This window comes from Pelophylax lessonae (assembly GCF_965119305.1).
Source record: "Pelophylax lessonae genome assembly, chromosome: 3".
In the NCBI taxonomy this organism is placed as follows: domain Eukaryota; kingdom Metazoa; phylum Chordata; class Amphibia; order Anura; family Ranidae; genus Pelophylax; species Pelophylax lessonae.
This window is the reverse complement of record NC_138770.1, coordinates 438,205,421-438,218,374: the sequence shown is the minus strand read 5'-3', so window position 1 is coordinate 438,218,374 and position 12,954 is coordinate 438,205,421. Positions and strand designations below refer to the sequence as shown.

The 12,954-nt window shown below is 44.2% G+C and overlaps 1 protein-coding gene across 1 annotated transcript in view; it reads right to left on the bottom strand.

The window, feature by feature from the left end:
• PEX7 (peroxisomal biogenesis factor 7) overlaps positions 1 to 12,954 on the bottom strand; it is a 387,996-nt gene that overhangs the window by 226,470 nt on the left and 148,572 nt on the right. Inside the window, exon 6 of the mRNA XM_082250007.1 lies at positions 5,166 to 5,272. Within this exon, the coding sequence (XP_082106133.1) occupies positions 5,166 to 5,272 (107 nt within the window). The remainder of the gene's footprint in view (positions 1 to 5,165; positions 5,273 to 12,954) is intronic.

Here is a 12,954-nt window from a genome sequence, read left to right as displayed (position 1 = left end):
GGTTGGTCCTCTGCTTGTCCGACCAGCCCTTCTTGAACCCTCCTGGAGGAGTCTTGCCTTTCCCGGAAGTACCAGCCGGGCGCCCTTTATGGGCGGTAAAGAAAGGTCCTCGCTTGTTGCGAGGTTCCTTAGCTTTTGCAGCCTGTGGCAAAAAAGTACTCTTGCCCCCGGTGGCATCCTTAATGATTTCATCTAGGTTGGCTCCAAATAGACGATTCCCCTGGAAAGGGAGATTGGTCAAAGTCTTTTTGGAACCTAGGTCAGCTGACCAGCATTTTAACCACAGCACACGTCTGAGGATCACTGCTAACTTAGATGCATGCCCTAACAAGGGAGTAGTGTCCAAGGCTGCGTCACAGATAAACCGTAGCCCTTGTATGATCTGTTCTATCAAATCAGATGTCTCCTGGGGAATATCTTTTCCCCTAAGATCTTGGCGTACCATTTTCGCCCATTCTGTAAGTGTCTGGGAAACTAGACCAATAACAATTACTGGTCTAAATGCTGACCCTATCAGAGAAAAGATAGTGCGGGACTCCGCTTCTATCTTTCGATCCACCGGATCCTTAAAGGACGAAGTGTCCTCCACTGGAATAACCGTGGCTTTATTCAGCCTGGAAATAGGCGGATCCACGACTGGTGGTACCGTCCATTTCTTAATGATGGATTCCTCAAACGGATAGCGTCTAGCAATACGCTTGGAAATAGTAAAGGTACGTTTAGAATGTTCCCATTCTCCTTTAATCTGATTTCCAAAACATTTAGGTACAGGAAAAGCCTTCGCCGTCTTGATGGGCTTATTAGTCCCAAAAGGCCTCTCTGTTTCAGTTGCCTCTGCCGGTAAAGCCTCAAGTTTTAAGGTTTCTTGCACTGCCACAACTAGTGCGTCCACCAATGCTTCTTCCTGAATTATAGCAGGAGAAGAAGCGTCCTCCTCACTGTCTGAGGGGGCTTTACCTGGGATAACAGCCCTTGCAGAGGAACCTGCAACTGCAGTGACCATCTCTGAATCAGAGTCAGAGGTGTCAGATAGTATAGGGGTAGGCGGGGGTCGCTTCCTTGACCCCCGTCCCTGACAGGCCGCCTCCACCCGAGCCACCATAGACTCCAAAATTGCTGTAAATGACTCTATACTCTGTACACCGGCGGGTCCCGAGGCCCCCTCGAGGGAAACAGGTGGGGGAATATGTGTGGCAGGGTCCATAATAACTCCAGTTACTTCCTGGATGATATAATTCAAAGTAAAGAAAAAACTTTTTTTTTTTTTTTTTTTTTTTTTTGACCCTCAGCGCCACAAAAAAAAACCCCTTAGTGTTACCTGCTAGGGATCCCTATCGATCGAGAGAGAGAGAGATAGACCCCCAGGCTCACCACTTGATGTTCAGAGTTGAACTGCAACAGCTTACAGCGCTGTCTTAGACAAACAGGAAGTCTTTTGGCTGGCTGCCCAGGAAGAAAGGAGGCGGCTCCGCCCCTCTGCACGCCTTCCGGCGCCTCCCCCAAGCTCCACGAGGTGTAGAATCACCTAAAACATGGCCGCCCCCATGCTGGAGACACGAGGCTACGCCAAAATGGCGGCTCGTGCGATCCAGCAAAAAAAAAAATGGCGGCGGCCTGTGCTGACTAGCGGTGTGCTGCAGGCACACAACACTCTCTCTGCATGGGGATATGGCGTGGTTGGCGGTACCGGCCCTGGCGGACCGCATGGCCATTCGGGAGGCCTGCTATTAGCTGGAGATCTGACTTGGAAGGCAGTCTACATGTCCATGGCTTCTGACTGGTAGGTAGCTTATACTTAACCCATAAGATTCCCAGAATGCCACAGATTACATTTTTAAAAACATGTATACAATAGATTGTTAGCTCCCAAACCAAGCCTCCTGGCTTTTTGCACACATAAAATCACACTCAAAGTAGGAGGATTTGTGACATGTTATAGGATAGAAAGAAACTCTTTCTTACCATACAGAGAGGGGCCCGCGTTCACCACAAAACCCGTCAGGGAAAAAGGGGGAACATACTACTCACCATACCGGAACCAGGCGGGCACCAACTCCTGACAGTACCCCTCTCCACCGGGGCGGGAGGGCTGTCGACCGATACGGACGCCGTGACTCATGGTCTTTGGCGTTTCAGCGAGACGTTTAACTCGCGGGTTCAGTCCTTTTAATGGGACTTTGTCGCGGCCGACCCAGCGCGGAGCTATGGCCTGCACGCGCTCGTAGGCTGAACTGGGGTGACCACCGGATCTCAACATCCAGCCCGTCGCCCAGTTCAGCTTTCTTGCTTGAAGATCTCACAGGAACACTGGAGAAAAAAAGCTGTCCAAAAATCCTTTTAGAAAAAAATTCTTGCCAGGACCTAAGATCCCAGCAAGGTATCTAGGTCCTTACTCCTAACTAGACAGAAAATAACTGATTTGCTGAGGCAGAGAGAGAGAGGATATACCCTCTGGGACTGCCCCTAGGGTGTGGCCAGAGCTTTTTAATTTCCTGTCTAGTCCTGCTCCTGCGGAGGTAACATAACCCGAAGGTGGTGTATCACCGAGGACTACGTCTGTCGATGAGCGCTAGAGAAATGCTGACTATGACACTAAGAACACCATCACTACAGTCAAGCACAGAGGTGGAAACATTATGCTTTGGGACATTATGCTTTGGGGCATTATGCTTTGGGGCATATATTATGTATTCGGTCTGACCAGACTATCGAGGTTGAGCAGCCCTCCCCACCCCCCACACACACCTGTACTCAATCAGTGTCCACCATCAAGTGGATATAGGAGGAGTCCCCTGTAGTGCATTTGCACATCTCTCCCAGCAAGGAGTATTATCTCCAAGGGTTAGAAAGGCTGGATTCATCTCTTTTTCATGGATAGTGTAGGACCCACTGATAATGGGGTACTTTGACGCAGTAGTGGGCTTGAGCACGATATGGCCATATGGTGGGACCAAACCCCCATTTTTATTTATGGACTCTCTTCAGATTTGGTAGTAATTTCTTTTGCGCGCTATTCTTTTTTAATATACATGTCTTTTGGTTCATAGCTGCAGCAGCTTTGGAAATACATGGGTATGCTCCCCCAAATTTTTTGCCTGTTTATTATGCTTTGGGGCGGTTTCTCTGCTAAAGGTACAGGCCGACTTTGCCACATTGAGGGGCAATCGACGGGGCCATGTATTGGAAAATCTTGGATGAGAACCTCAGCCAGAACACTGAAGATGGTCGTGGATAGATCTTCCAGCATGAAAATGACCCAAAACCTACCCCGCCAAGGTTTCAAAGGATTGACACATTAAGGTCATGGAGTGGCCTAGCCAGTCTCCAGACCTTAAAGTAGAACTATAGGCAAAACTTTTTTTTCATGTTGGATAGAGCAAGGGAGGGTTATAACCCGTCAGATTTTTTTTTCCACCATCTGTGTCCCATTGCGGAGATTTCCCTTCACTTCCTGTCCCATAGCCAAACAGGAAGTGAGAGGAACTTCCTGCAAATTAGGGGAATTCCTTGGGGACCCCCAGGTCACCAGAACTAGTATCACCATTGGAAGATGTCCCCTATTACTTTTCTGGGGACCACCCACAATATGTGATTTTCTTTTACTTTCACTTTGAATCATAATGGTAAACAGGCAAATAGGGTGGGTGAATCTCCCAAACAGGGGCACGGACAGCAATAAAAACTGACAGGTGTTCTAATACATCTCCACTCTGTCCAAAACTAAAAAAAAAAAAAAAAAAAAAAAAAGGTTTTACCTTTAGTTATACATTAATCCTATAGAAAATTTATGGAGGGAGCTGAAACTTTGAGTTGCCAAGTGACAGCCAAGAAACCTTAAAGTGATTGTAAATTCTGTTTTCTTACCTCCTCCGTGCAGATGTTTTTGCACAGGGCAGCTTGGATCCTCCTCTTCTTGGGTCCCTCATTGCTGCTCCTGGCCCCTCCCTCCTGCCGAGTGCACCCACAGAAAGTAGCTTGCTTTGGGGGCACCCGAGATGAGCTGAAGCTCCGTGTGTCCATTCAGACACGGAGCCGTTCGGCCCTGCCCCCTCTCCCTCCTGATTGGCTAACTGACTTTGATTGACAACCATGGGAGCCATTGGCACCACAGCTGTGTCTCAACCAATCAGGAGAGAGAGTCCCAGACGGCTGAGGGACTCGTGGACATCACTGGATAAAGAGGGACCTCAGGTAAGTATTAGGGGGTGCTGCTACACAAAGAAAGTGTTTTTTATCTTAATGTATAGAATGCATTAAGATAAAAAACCTTCTGACTTTACAACTTCTTTAAGGATTTAGAGAGGATCTGTAAAGAAGAGTGGACCAAAATCCCTCCTGAGATGTGTGCAAACCTGGTAACCAACTACAAGAAACGTTTTACCTCTGTGCTAGCCAACAAGGGTTTCTCCACCATGTTTTTCAAATATTTATTTTACTCACTGAACTGCAACTCAATTTATAACATTTGTATTGTGTGTTTTTTTGGGGGATTTTTGGTTGATATTCTGTCTGTATCATTTAAAATACACCTATGGTAACAATTATAGAACCTTCATTTCTTTGTAAGTGGGCAAACAACATTTTTTTCCCCACTGCATATATAACCTATATTAGTATATCCTTCTCTCAGTGCCAGGTACAGTGCTGTTTTTTTGCTCTCACAGCTCAGAGCTATCTGATGTGTTGATGCAGACGCCAGCACAGAGTAGGCTGGAACATGCCAACCTCTATGACACCCCTGTGAAATTTGCAAAGCAACTGCAATGGACTTTGGGACCTGTGGTCCAGGAGCAAAGGCAGGATGATGAAAATTGCAGTGCAAGTCATGTATGATTGCTGAATATATTGCAGGAGCTAAAGAGATTAACTGGCAAGGGAAACCTGTCCCAAGCATGCAAGGGTATGAATGCAAATAGCAGAAGGGTTATGTGAGTGGAAATTACTCATGTTTAAATTACCACAAATTCATTTTAAAAGAAAGTACATTAATGGGTAATATAGATAACCAAAACATTAATGTAGGATCACAAGCTGGCAACAGAAAGGGACCTTTGTCTCACAAGCAGGACATCATGTTGCCCTAAGAACATATTGATGATAGGTTAAAATGAAGCAAACAAGATGGAAATTGTGTCTACAAGCAACGTGTAATACATTCAACTTACCTGATCATACTTGCACCAGTCACAACTTAGAATCTCTGCTTGATGTGCTGGGATAACTAGCTTAGACACAGGCGCTTTCACGTCCCATATCCTTAAGGTCTGATCTCCTGAAACAGACACACACACAAAGTAGTTAGGCAAGTGTGGGTCAAGTACAACATTTTAAAGCTAATTCCAGGTATGGATATTTTTACAGAATTACATTGGTCCAGCTTGGACAAATGTAACTATGCATATACCATATCTGGCCAATGTCCCTGGAAGCTGAACATCGCAGAATCATTGTCTGAATAGCACACGTGCTAAAGGGCTGACCTCCAGTGTTGAAAATGCATCATGCGGGTGGCTCAGCATGGGACCTGGCAGCAAGTGGAGATCATTGGATTCATGATTTCCAGCTTCCAGAGAGAATTGTCCAGATATGGTAAATACATAGCTACAATTTTCCAAGCTGAACCAATGTAAATATATACCATACCTGGAATTCATTTTAATTCTCACTTCAGATACAGTGTGGCTAATTTCAAAAAGCAGCTTAAGAACACTGTCAGACTTTCCATCTATGAAGCAGCACCTCTGCAGTACAGGGCGCTTGCGCTAAAAAGGAAAGGGGTTGATGTTGGCTTAGAAATAACAGAAATATTCTTGAAAAAAGTACCAAGTTAAGAGGGGAAAACATAAAAATAACCCTTTCTACTCCAGGTCCTGCTAAACCCATTCAAAATAGAACTACCTATATATTGTAAAGCGCTGCGCAAACTGTTGGCGTGCGCTATACAAATCCTGTATAATAATAATAAACTCAACATTATCTTTCAATAAAGAAATACAGTGCCTGCCACTGCTGACCTTCTACTAAAAATGACAGTTATCTGGCAGTTATCATGCACTGGCTTTAATACTTTCTGGGTCACCAACCCAAGACAGCTGTGCAGATCAGAGAAAGGTTATAAGCCAGGTCAGTGAGTCAAATTTCTGAAGACAGAATGAAGGCCAGGCAACTAATAAATTCAGGAGGGGGTAAGCCATGGCAGCCTTTATGTTTCCCTCATTACATATTTATTTTATTTCAGCAAATACACAACTAATTTCAACATTAAGTTATATTTCTAAAATAACTTTCTAAATATTAACCAGTTGCTGACAATCCACTGCAGTTTTACTGCGGTAAGGTAGCTCTGCTGCGCGAATTGACGTACCTGTACATCGGTCGCGCACAGGGGGAAGGGGGCACGCATGTGCCCACCGACCTGGCGGTGATCGGATTCACTCCAGAACCGATCACTCGTCAGGTCCAGGCCAATGATGGCATGGACTTGCTGATCTGTTCTGGCGAATCAAAGAACGTCCTGTGCCTGTGCAATGTAAACACAGGCACAGGAAATTATGCAATCTTCTCTCCTGGAGCCCTTTTCGGTTCCAGCATGAGAGGAGAGAGCATCCACCTGTTAGTACACAAGCGCTACACTGACACCACTACACATAGGCACATTTGTCACCCCCCTGTCACAGTGTCACAATATACAGTGTACAGATAATTTACTGATCACTGTATTAGTGTCACAGGTGAAGTCAGTTAGTGTTAACGTTAGTTAGCGTCATTTCAGGATAGCGTCAGATTGTCCGCCACATAGTTAGAAATACATTTTAACCCTTTGATTGCCAGTGACACACACACACACTAAACACCTCCATTACTAGTATAGTGCCTGAACAGATCAGAATTATACCAGCGTCCCAAATAGTTTATTATAGTGTTCCCAAAACGCAGCCTTAGCAGGATCAGCCCCGACACCTGCCAGCACCTGCGTTTAGCCCATCCGTCCAGCCCCCAAGAAGTGCAGTATCAGCAGATCACTGTCACTTCAGATACACAGCACACAAAACCGCAGCATTAGATGAGTCAGGCTTGATCTCTGCTAGTGCTATCAATTAAATTTTTTGGTAGCGGTTCAAACAGGCTTTGACAACCAGGTGCTTTTTTACCTGCGAGTCACACTAGGTACCTATATATTTATTGGCCAAAATGTCCAAACAGAGGTTCACTGGTGAAGAGGCCTACATGATGCTGAGCATGACAAATGAGAGGGATGGGGAAGAGTCAGGCTCAGTATTCGAACCTGTAGAGAGCAGCAGCACCCTAACAGATAGCTCTGACAACAGAATAGAGGTCTCTGCTGAGGTCAGTCATACCCGACCCTGTTCTTCTGTTGCTGAGGTGCAACAATCGCATGGTTCTCGTATGTAGCAGAGTGTCGGTACTAGTGCCACTTAACCTTCTTGTGAACTGGTTGAACTCCTGATTGGGAGCCCACCACTTCTGCAGCGCCCGTACATCCCCCGCATTCACTGGCCAACCAGGAAATTCAGGTGGAAACAGATGATTTTACTCTCCTTGGTTTTTATGAGCTGTTTTTCATGGAAGATCTGTTCAGATCTTTTGTGGACCAAAGCAATGTATATGCTGATCAATTTATCGCTGCAAACCCAAATTTGGATGCTGGGAGGGCTAAGGGTGGGCATTCCACCCACTTTCCAGCAGAGATTTCTTCATCCCCACTGATCGATGTGAATAGAGGAATCTGTTAGGTACTCTTTTTTCCGTTCAGCTCACAAGCTGCTTAAAAAAAAACCTTACAATATATGCCCAACAAGGACCAGCAACGTACTGGTATGTCACTGGACTTTGAATGGTCATACCAGGATGCCTGCAGGTTTAGGCATCATCTTGGTATCAATAAAGATCATACAGAACTCAGTCCTCTAAAGATAAGATCCTGCCACAGCACCTCAGCTCAAAGTAATTAGGGTAATTAAACCTCTAAAGAAAACCAATAAAGAATGCAAGCCATCAATAAATAATAAAAATCTAAACAAATAATCAAAAATTCACACACAGATGAAATTAAGACATGCGGCGCATAGATTCACAGTCCCATATAGGTTAGTTGTTACTCATAAAAGATGAAGTGTTACACAGTTCATGTTGAATTGTTCACTTAGAGAAGGGAGATAACCATCCACCAAACCAAGTGCAGATATCACCACTCCCTATGGTAATAAACTTACCAGATAGCTGGTAAACAGCACTTAACACATATATATATCTCTAAAGATGGTAAAGTTGATGTCCGGGGGTGACTGCAGCTCAGTTTGTCTCCATATGGGGGATAAAAACAAAGCGATCCATAGCGTAATATTGTCACAAAACTTTTATTTAAATAAAAAATAAAATGGATACACTTACATTTAAGATGCAATAAAATCGCCTTAAAAACATAACAGACACATGAAGGGGGCTAGAGATCGGTCGATGATCAGCCTCAGGTCCTCCGCTCATCTGCCCGCCCCCGGAGACCTACGTGACTGCCTCGGTCCCTGCACTACAGGAAGGGGGCTGGTAAACACGTTCATTTTTGGTGAGCTACTCCCAAGGGGTTTATTTCTTCTAAAGGGATGCAGACCCTGCAACGTTCCTCATTAAAGCGGAGTTCCGCCTCCCCCTCCACCCCCTCCAAAAATTAAAAGTCAGCAGCTGCACATACTGTAGCTGCTGACTTTTAATATTAGGACACTTACCTGTCCTGGAGTCCAGCGATGTTAGCACCGCAGCCAATGTGTCCATCGGCTGTCGGGTGCTGCCGCTGCCATTGCCGGTAAGGGAACCTGGCAGTGAAGCCTTGTGGCTTCACGGGCGGGTCCCTAATGCGCCTGCGCGAAGCGCGCTGCGCAATCCTACTGGCTCGGCGGCGAAGGAGGGGGCCGAATTTCCAAGGAACGGCGCCACGGTTCCGTATGCCGGAAGTGGGGAAGGGTACCTGTCAAAAACAGTTACCTGTTCCCCCCTGAAAAGTGCCAAATGTGGTACCGGAGGATGGGAGGAAACAAAAGAGCAGAAGTTCCACTTTTGGGTGGAAATCCGCTTTAAGGACTGTTTCACACCTAACTGCATTCCTATGCGATATCTGTCATGACATCATCTATGAATACATTGCAAAAGGGCTGCACCATGCACCACATCCCCATAATACATCAAAAAAATTAAACAAAAGAAAAAAAATGGGGATTTTTAGGTGCAAATCACAAGAATGGACCACAAATTGAATAAAAGCATCACATTTAATTCAGTACAAATGTTAAAATTATTATAAAAACACATTACTGAGTTAAGTATGACATAACAAATCTCAGACAACGTTTCACATCCAGCGATATCTCATAAATGTATATCATATAATCCACTTAGAATGCAGGTAAATCAAGTACATAATATTAAAGTCCAGAAGTGAATCCTCACATTCAAACTTTATTATGTAGAGTAGTTGATATCACAGCCAGTGTCAATCGCAGGTAGTGAGGAAGGAGTGGAGGGCAAGGACGAGCTCTGTCTTTCTTACGGACACACTGAGCCACCTCAGGAGCGAGCCCACACGAGTCCCCCTATAGCAAGCAGCTTGCTATGCGGCACTCGGCAGGGGGGCCAGGAGTGCCGGCAGGGGACCCCAGAAGAAACGGATCAGAGCTGCTCTGTGCAAAACCATACAGCAGGTAAATATGACATGTTTGTTATCAAAACAATAAAAATAAAAAATAAATTATATCCTTCACAATCATTTTAAAATGAGTGAAATTAATTTTGGACTTTCAAACATTCTGGTGCTGGGGTTTTACTTTGCACATCTAGTCTTTACTTGAGTTAAAAGCTGACCTTCAGCCACCATTCCTGGGATTGCTGCCAACCATGTAACCATTCCCTGCACACTACTTGAGACCTGGGAATACCCACTGCAATACAAAATCCAGCCAAGCAGATCTTCTTGCTACTTTCAGCATTTAAAAATTCTAATCATTTTGCCCTGAAGATCATAAAATAAGAATTTTGACCTGTAAATTCCATATCTTGATCTGAAGTACACAACACTGACTGGACACTGGTAAAACGCTTAGCTGGGAATGTCCTAGTGCACCGTCTTATAACCTCACCCACTCTGTTGAACTCCAGAGAAACAAAGGACAGAGGGGAGGGTCATATGTCCTGTACTCCCAGATATGGAATTTACAAGTAAAATTTTCCATTATCATAATCATACAGTCCATGGGGACATCACCAAGAAATACAATGGGTATAGAAGAAAAATTACCCTTTAAAATAATCACATTTTATTGCTTTGCAGCCTGAAATGAAGACAGACACATTTTTTGTTTTATCCAGCTGCATTTACTTATAACATCCAAGTGAAAGATAACACCAACATGTCAGAAAAAAAAACAGAATCACCAAGTTGGAAAAAGGATCACCCCTCCCATAAAAATTACTTTTAAACTCAATAAAGGGGCAGCGAATCACCTTCTCAATGGCACACAAATCCACTTGACTTTCAACTGTGATCAGCTGTGGTCATTTTGATTAGCTCAGTATGAAAAAGAGGTTTCCTGGAGCATTTCAGTCGCTGGTAGTGCATCTGAAGCAAAAAGTCAACTATGGGTGGCAAGGCACTGTCATAAGATCTCCGAGATGAAGTTATAGACAGGCACATGTCAGGAGATGGATACAAAAAATTTTCCAAAGGCTTTATCAATGCTCAGAAGCACAGGGAAGTCTATTATTAAAGGATAAGTTCACCTTTTAGAAAAATATAATAAATGCATTGGGAACATGTTATATGTTCCACCCTAAAAACGGGTGGAGCATGTAACATGTTGCCAAAGGTGAACTCCTCCTTTAAGAAGTGGAAGGTATTTGGAACAATACAGACCCTCCGTGGATCAGGATGTTGTTCCAAACTGGATGAAAGAGCCAGGGGAAAATAGTCAGAGAGGCTACAAGAGGCCTACAGAAACTCTGAAGCAGTTACAGGAATTTATGGCAAAGAGTGGTTCTTGTGTGCATGTGACAACAATATCACAAGTTCTCCACAAATGTGGCTTGTATGGGAAGGTTGCAAGAAAAAAGCCACTCCTCAAGAAAGGCCACATGCAGTCATGACTGAACTTTGCCAAAACGCACCTTGAACATTCTGAGGCCACACAGAATAAGGCATTCTGCTCAGATGAGACTAAATTCAATTATTTGGCCTCAACAGCAAGCGATATGTCTGGTGGAAATACAATACACCTCACCATCCAAATAACACCGGTTATATCTTGCTATGGTGGTGTTTCTTTGCAGCAGGGACCTGAGCACATGTCAGGATAGAAGGAAAATAGATGGGGCAAAATACTGTCAAATTCTTGAGGAAAATCTGCTGCCTGCTGTCAGAAAGTTGTCAATAGGAAGGTTTACCTTCTAACATGACAATGACCCAAAGTACACAGCAAAAATGACCACACACACAGTGGTTGAAAGAGAAAAAGATGAATGTCTTTGCATGGGCTACTCAAAGCTCAGACTTAAAACCCATTGAAAATCCATGAAATTACTTGAAGAATGCAGTCCACAAACAGTCCCCATCAAATTTAACTAAACTTGAGCAGTTCTGCAAAGAAGGGTGGGTAAAATTTTAAAAAAGTTAGTAGACATATATCCAAACAGAATAAAGTATGGAATTAAAGAAAACGGTGGTTCAACAAAATACTGAAATAAGAGGGTGAAAAACTGTATCTGTCTTCATTTCAGGCTGCAAAGCAACAAAATGTGATTATTTTAAAGGGGAGTGATACTTTTCTTTAACGACTGTAAACTGAAGGATGGGCAACAACATAGTAAACAGACCCACAATGGAGGGATCAATGGACCTGAAATGCTCAGATGACAGCTTGAAGCACCTTGTGGTCAAAACCTAGCATCAGCAGAGGCCTGAACATCCACCAGGTAAAACCTTAGAAACGGATGCTTGATGCTGAAAGGCCCAAGAAACACAGACAGATCTGGTGGATTGGAATCCTATAGGGAAGAGAGTAACCTGTTCCTTGAGAGCATAAACCCAGGAAATTAAAAGACTGAGCCATCCAGAAATGGTGGAAGAGGAAACAGGATTTCCCTCCTTGGGATCTTCAGGGAAGACAAAAAGGGTCTCCAGTTAGCTGAAGGAAGATTTTGTAGCTAGGTAGCCCCTAACTGCTCTGACCACATCCATTCAGTGGAGAGGATTCCTTCTTGGTGGGTTTCATAGCAGGATATAGGGAAGGTAGAACAATATTCTCATTGAGGTGAAAGTAGGAGACCATATTGGGTAGGAAAAAGGGTCTGGATCTCAGAACCAACTTGTCACTAAAAAAAAACAAGAGAAGACTCCTTACAAGAAGGAATCGCAAACTTGGGGACACTCCTGACAGAGGGAATGGCCACCAAAAAAGGACACCTTCGTAAGATCTCCCAATGTCCTAAAGTATAAGATCAAATTAATCAAATGTCCTGAACCGAAAACACCAGATTTAGTTTCCAAGTTGACACAAGGTTAGAATGGGGGATTAACATGAGCAACTCCTCGTATAAAATTCTTGACAACAGAGTGCAAAGCCTGTCCTTTTAGAGTACAATGAGCGAGATGCTGGTCCAGACCAGACTGGAGGAAAGCAAGGATAATGGAAATATGGAATTCCCAGAGGTTGAGGTGCCCGTTCTTGTACCAGCTTAAGTATGCCCTCAAGGTCTGATGGTAGATCCTAAGAGAGGAGGGAATGACAGGGTCAGAGATGCCCTTATACTTTAGGACATGAGTTTCAACTGTTGTTAAAGTCAGTGACTGAAAAGCAGGGTGGAATAGAAGGCACTGTGGCAGGAGGTCTGACGTGGTTGTAAGAGGAAAAAGCTCATCCATCAGGAGTCTGTGTATATCTGCATACCAAA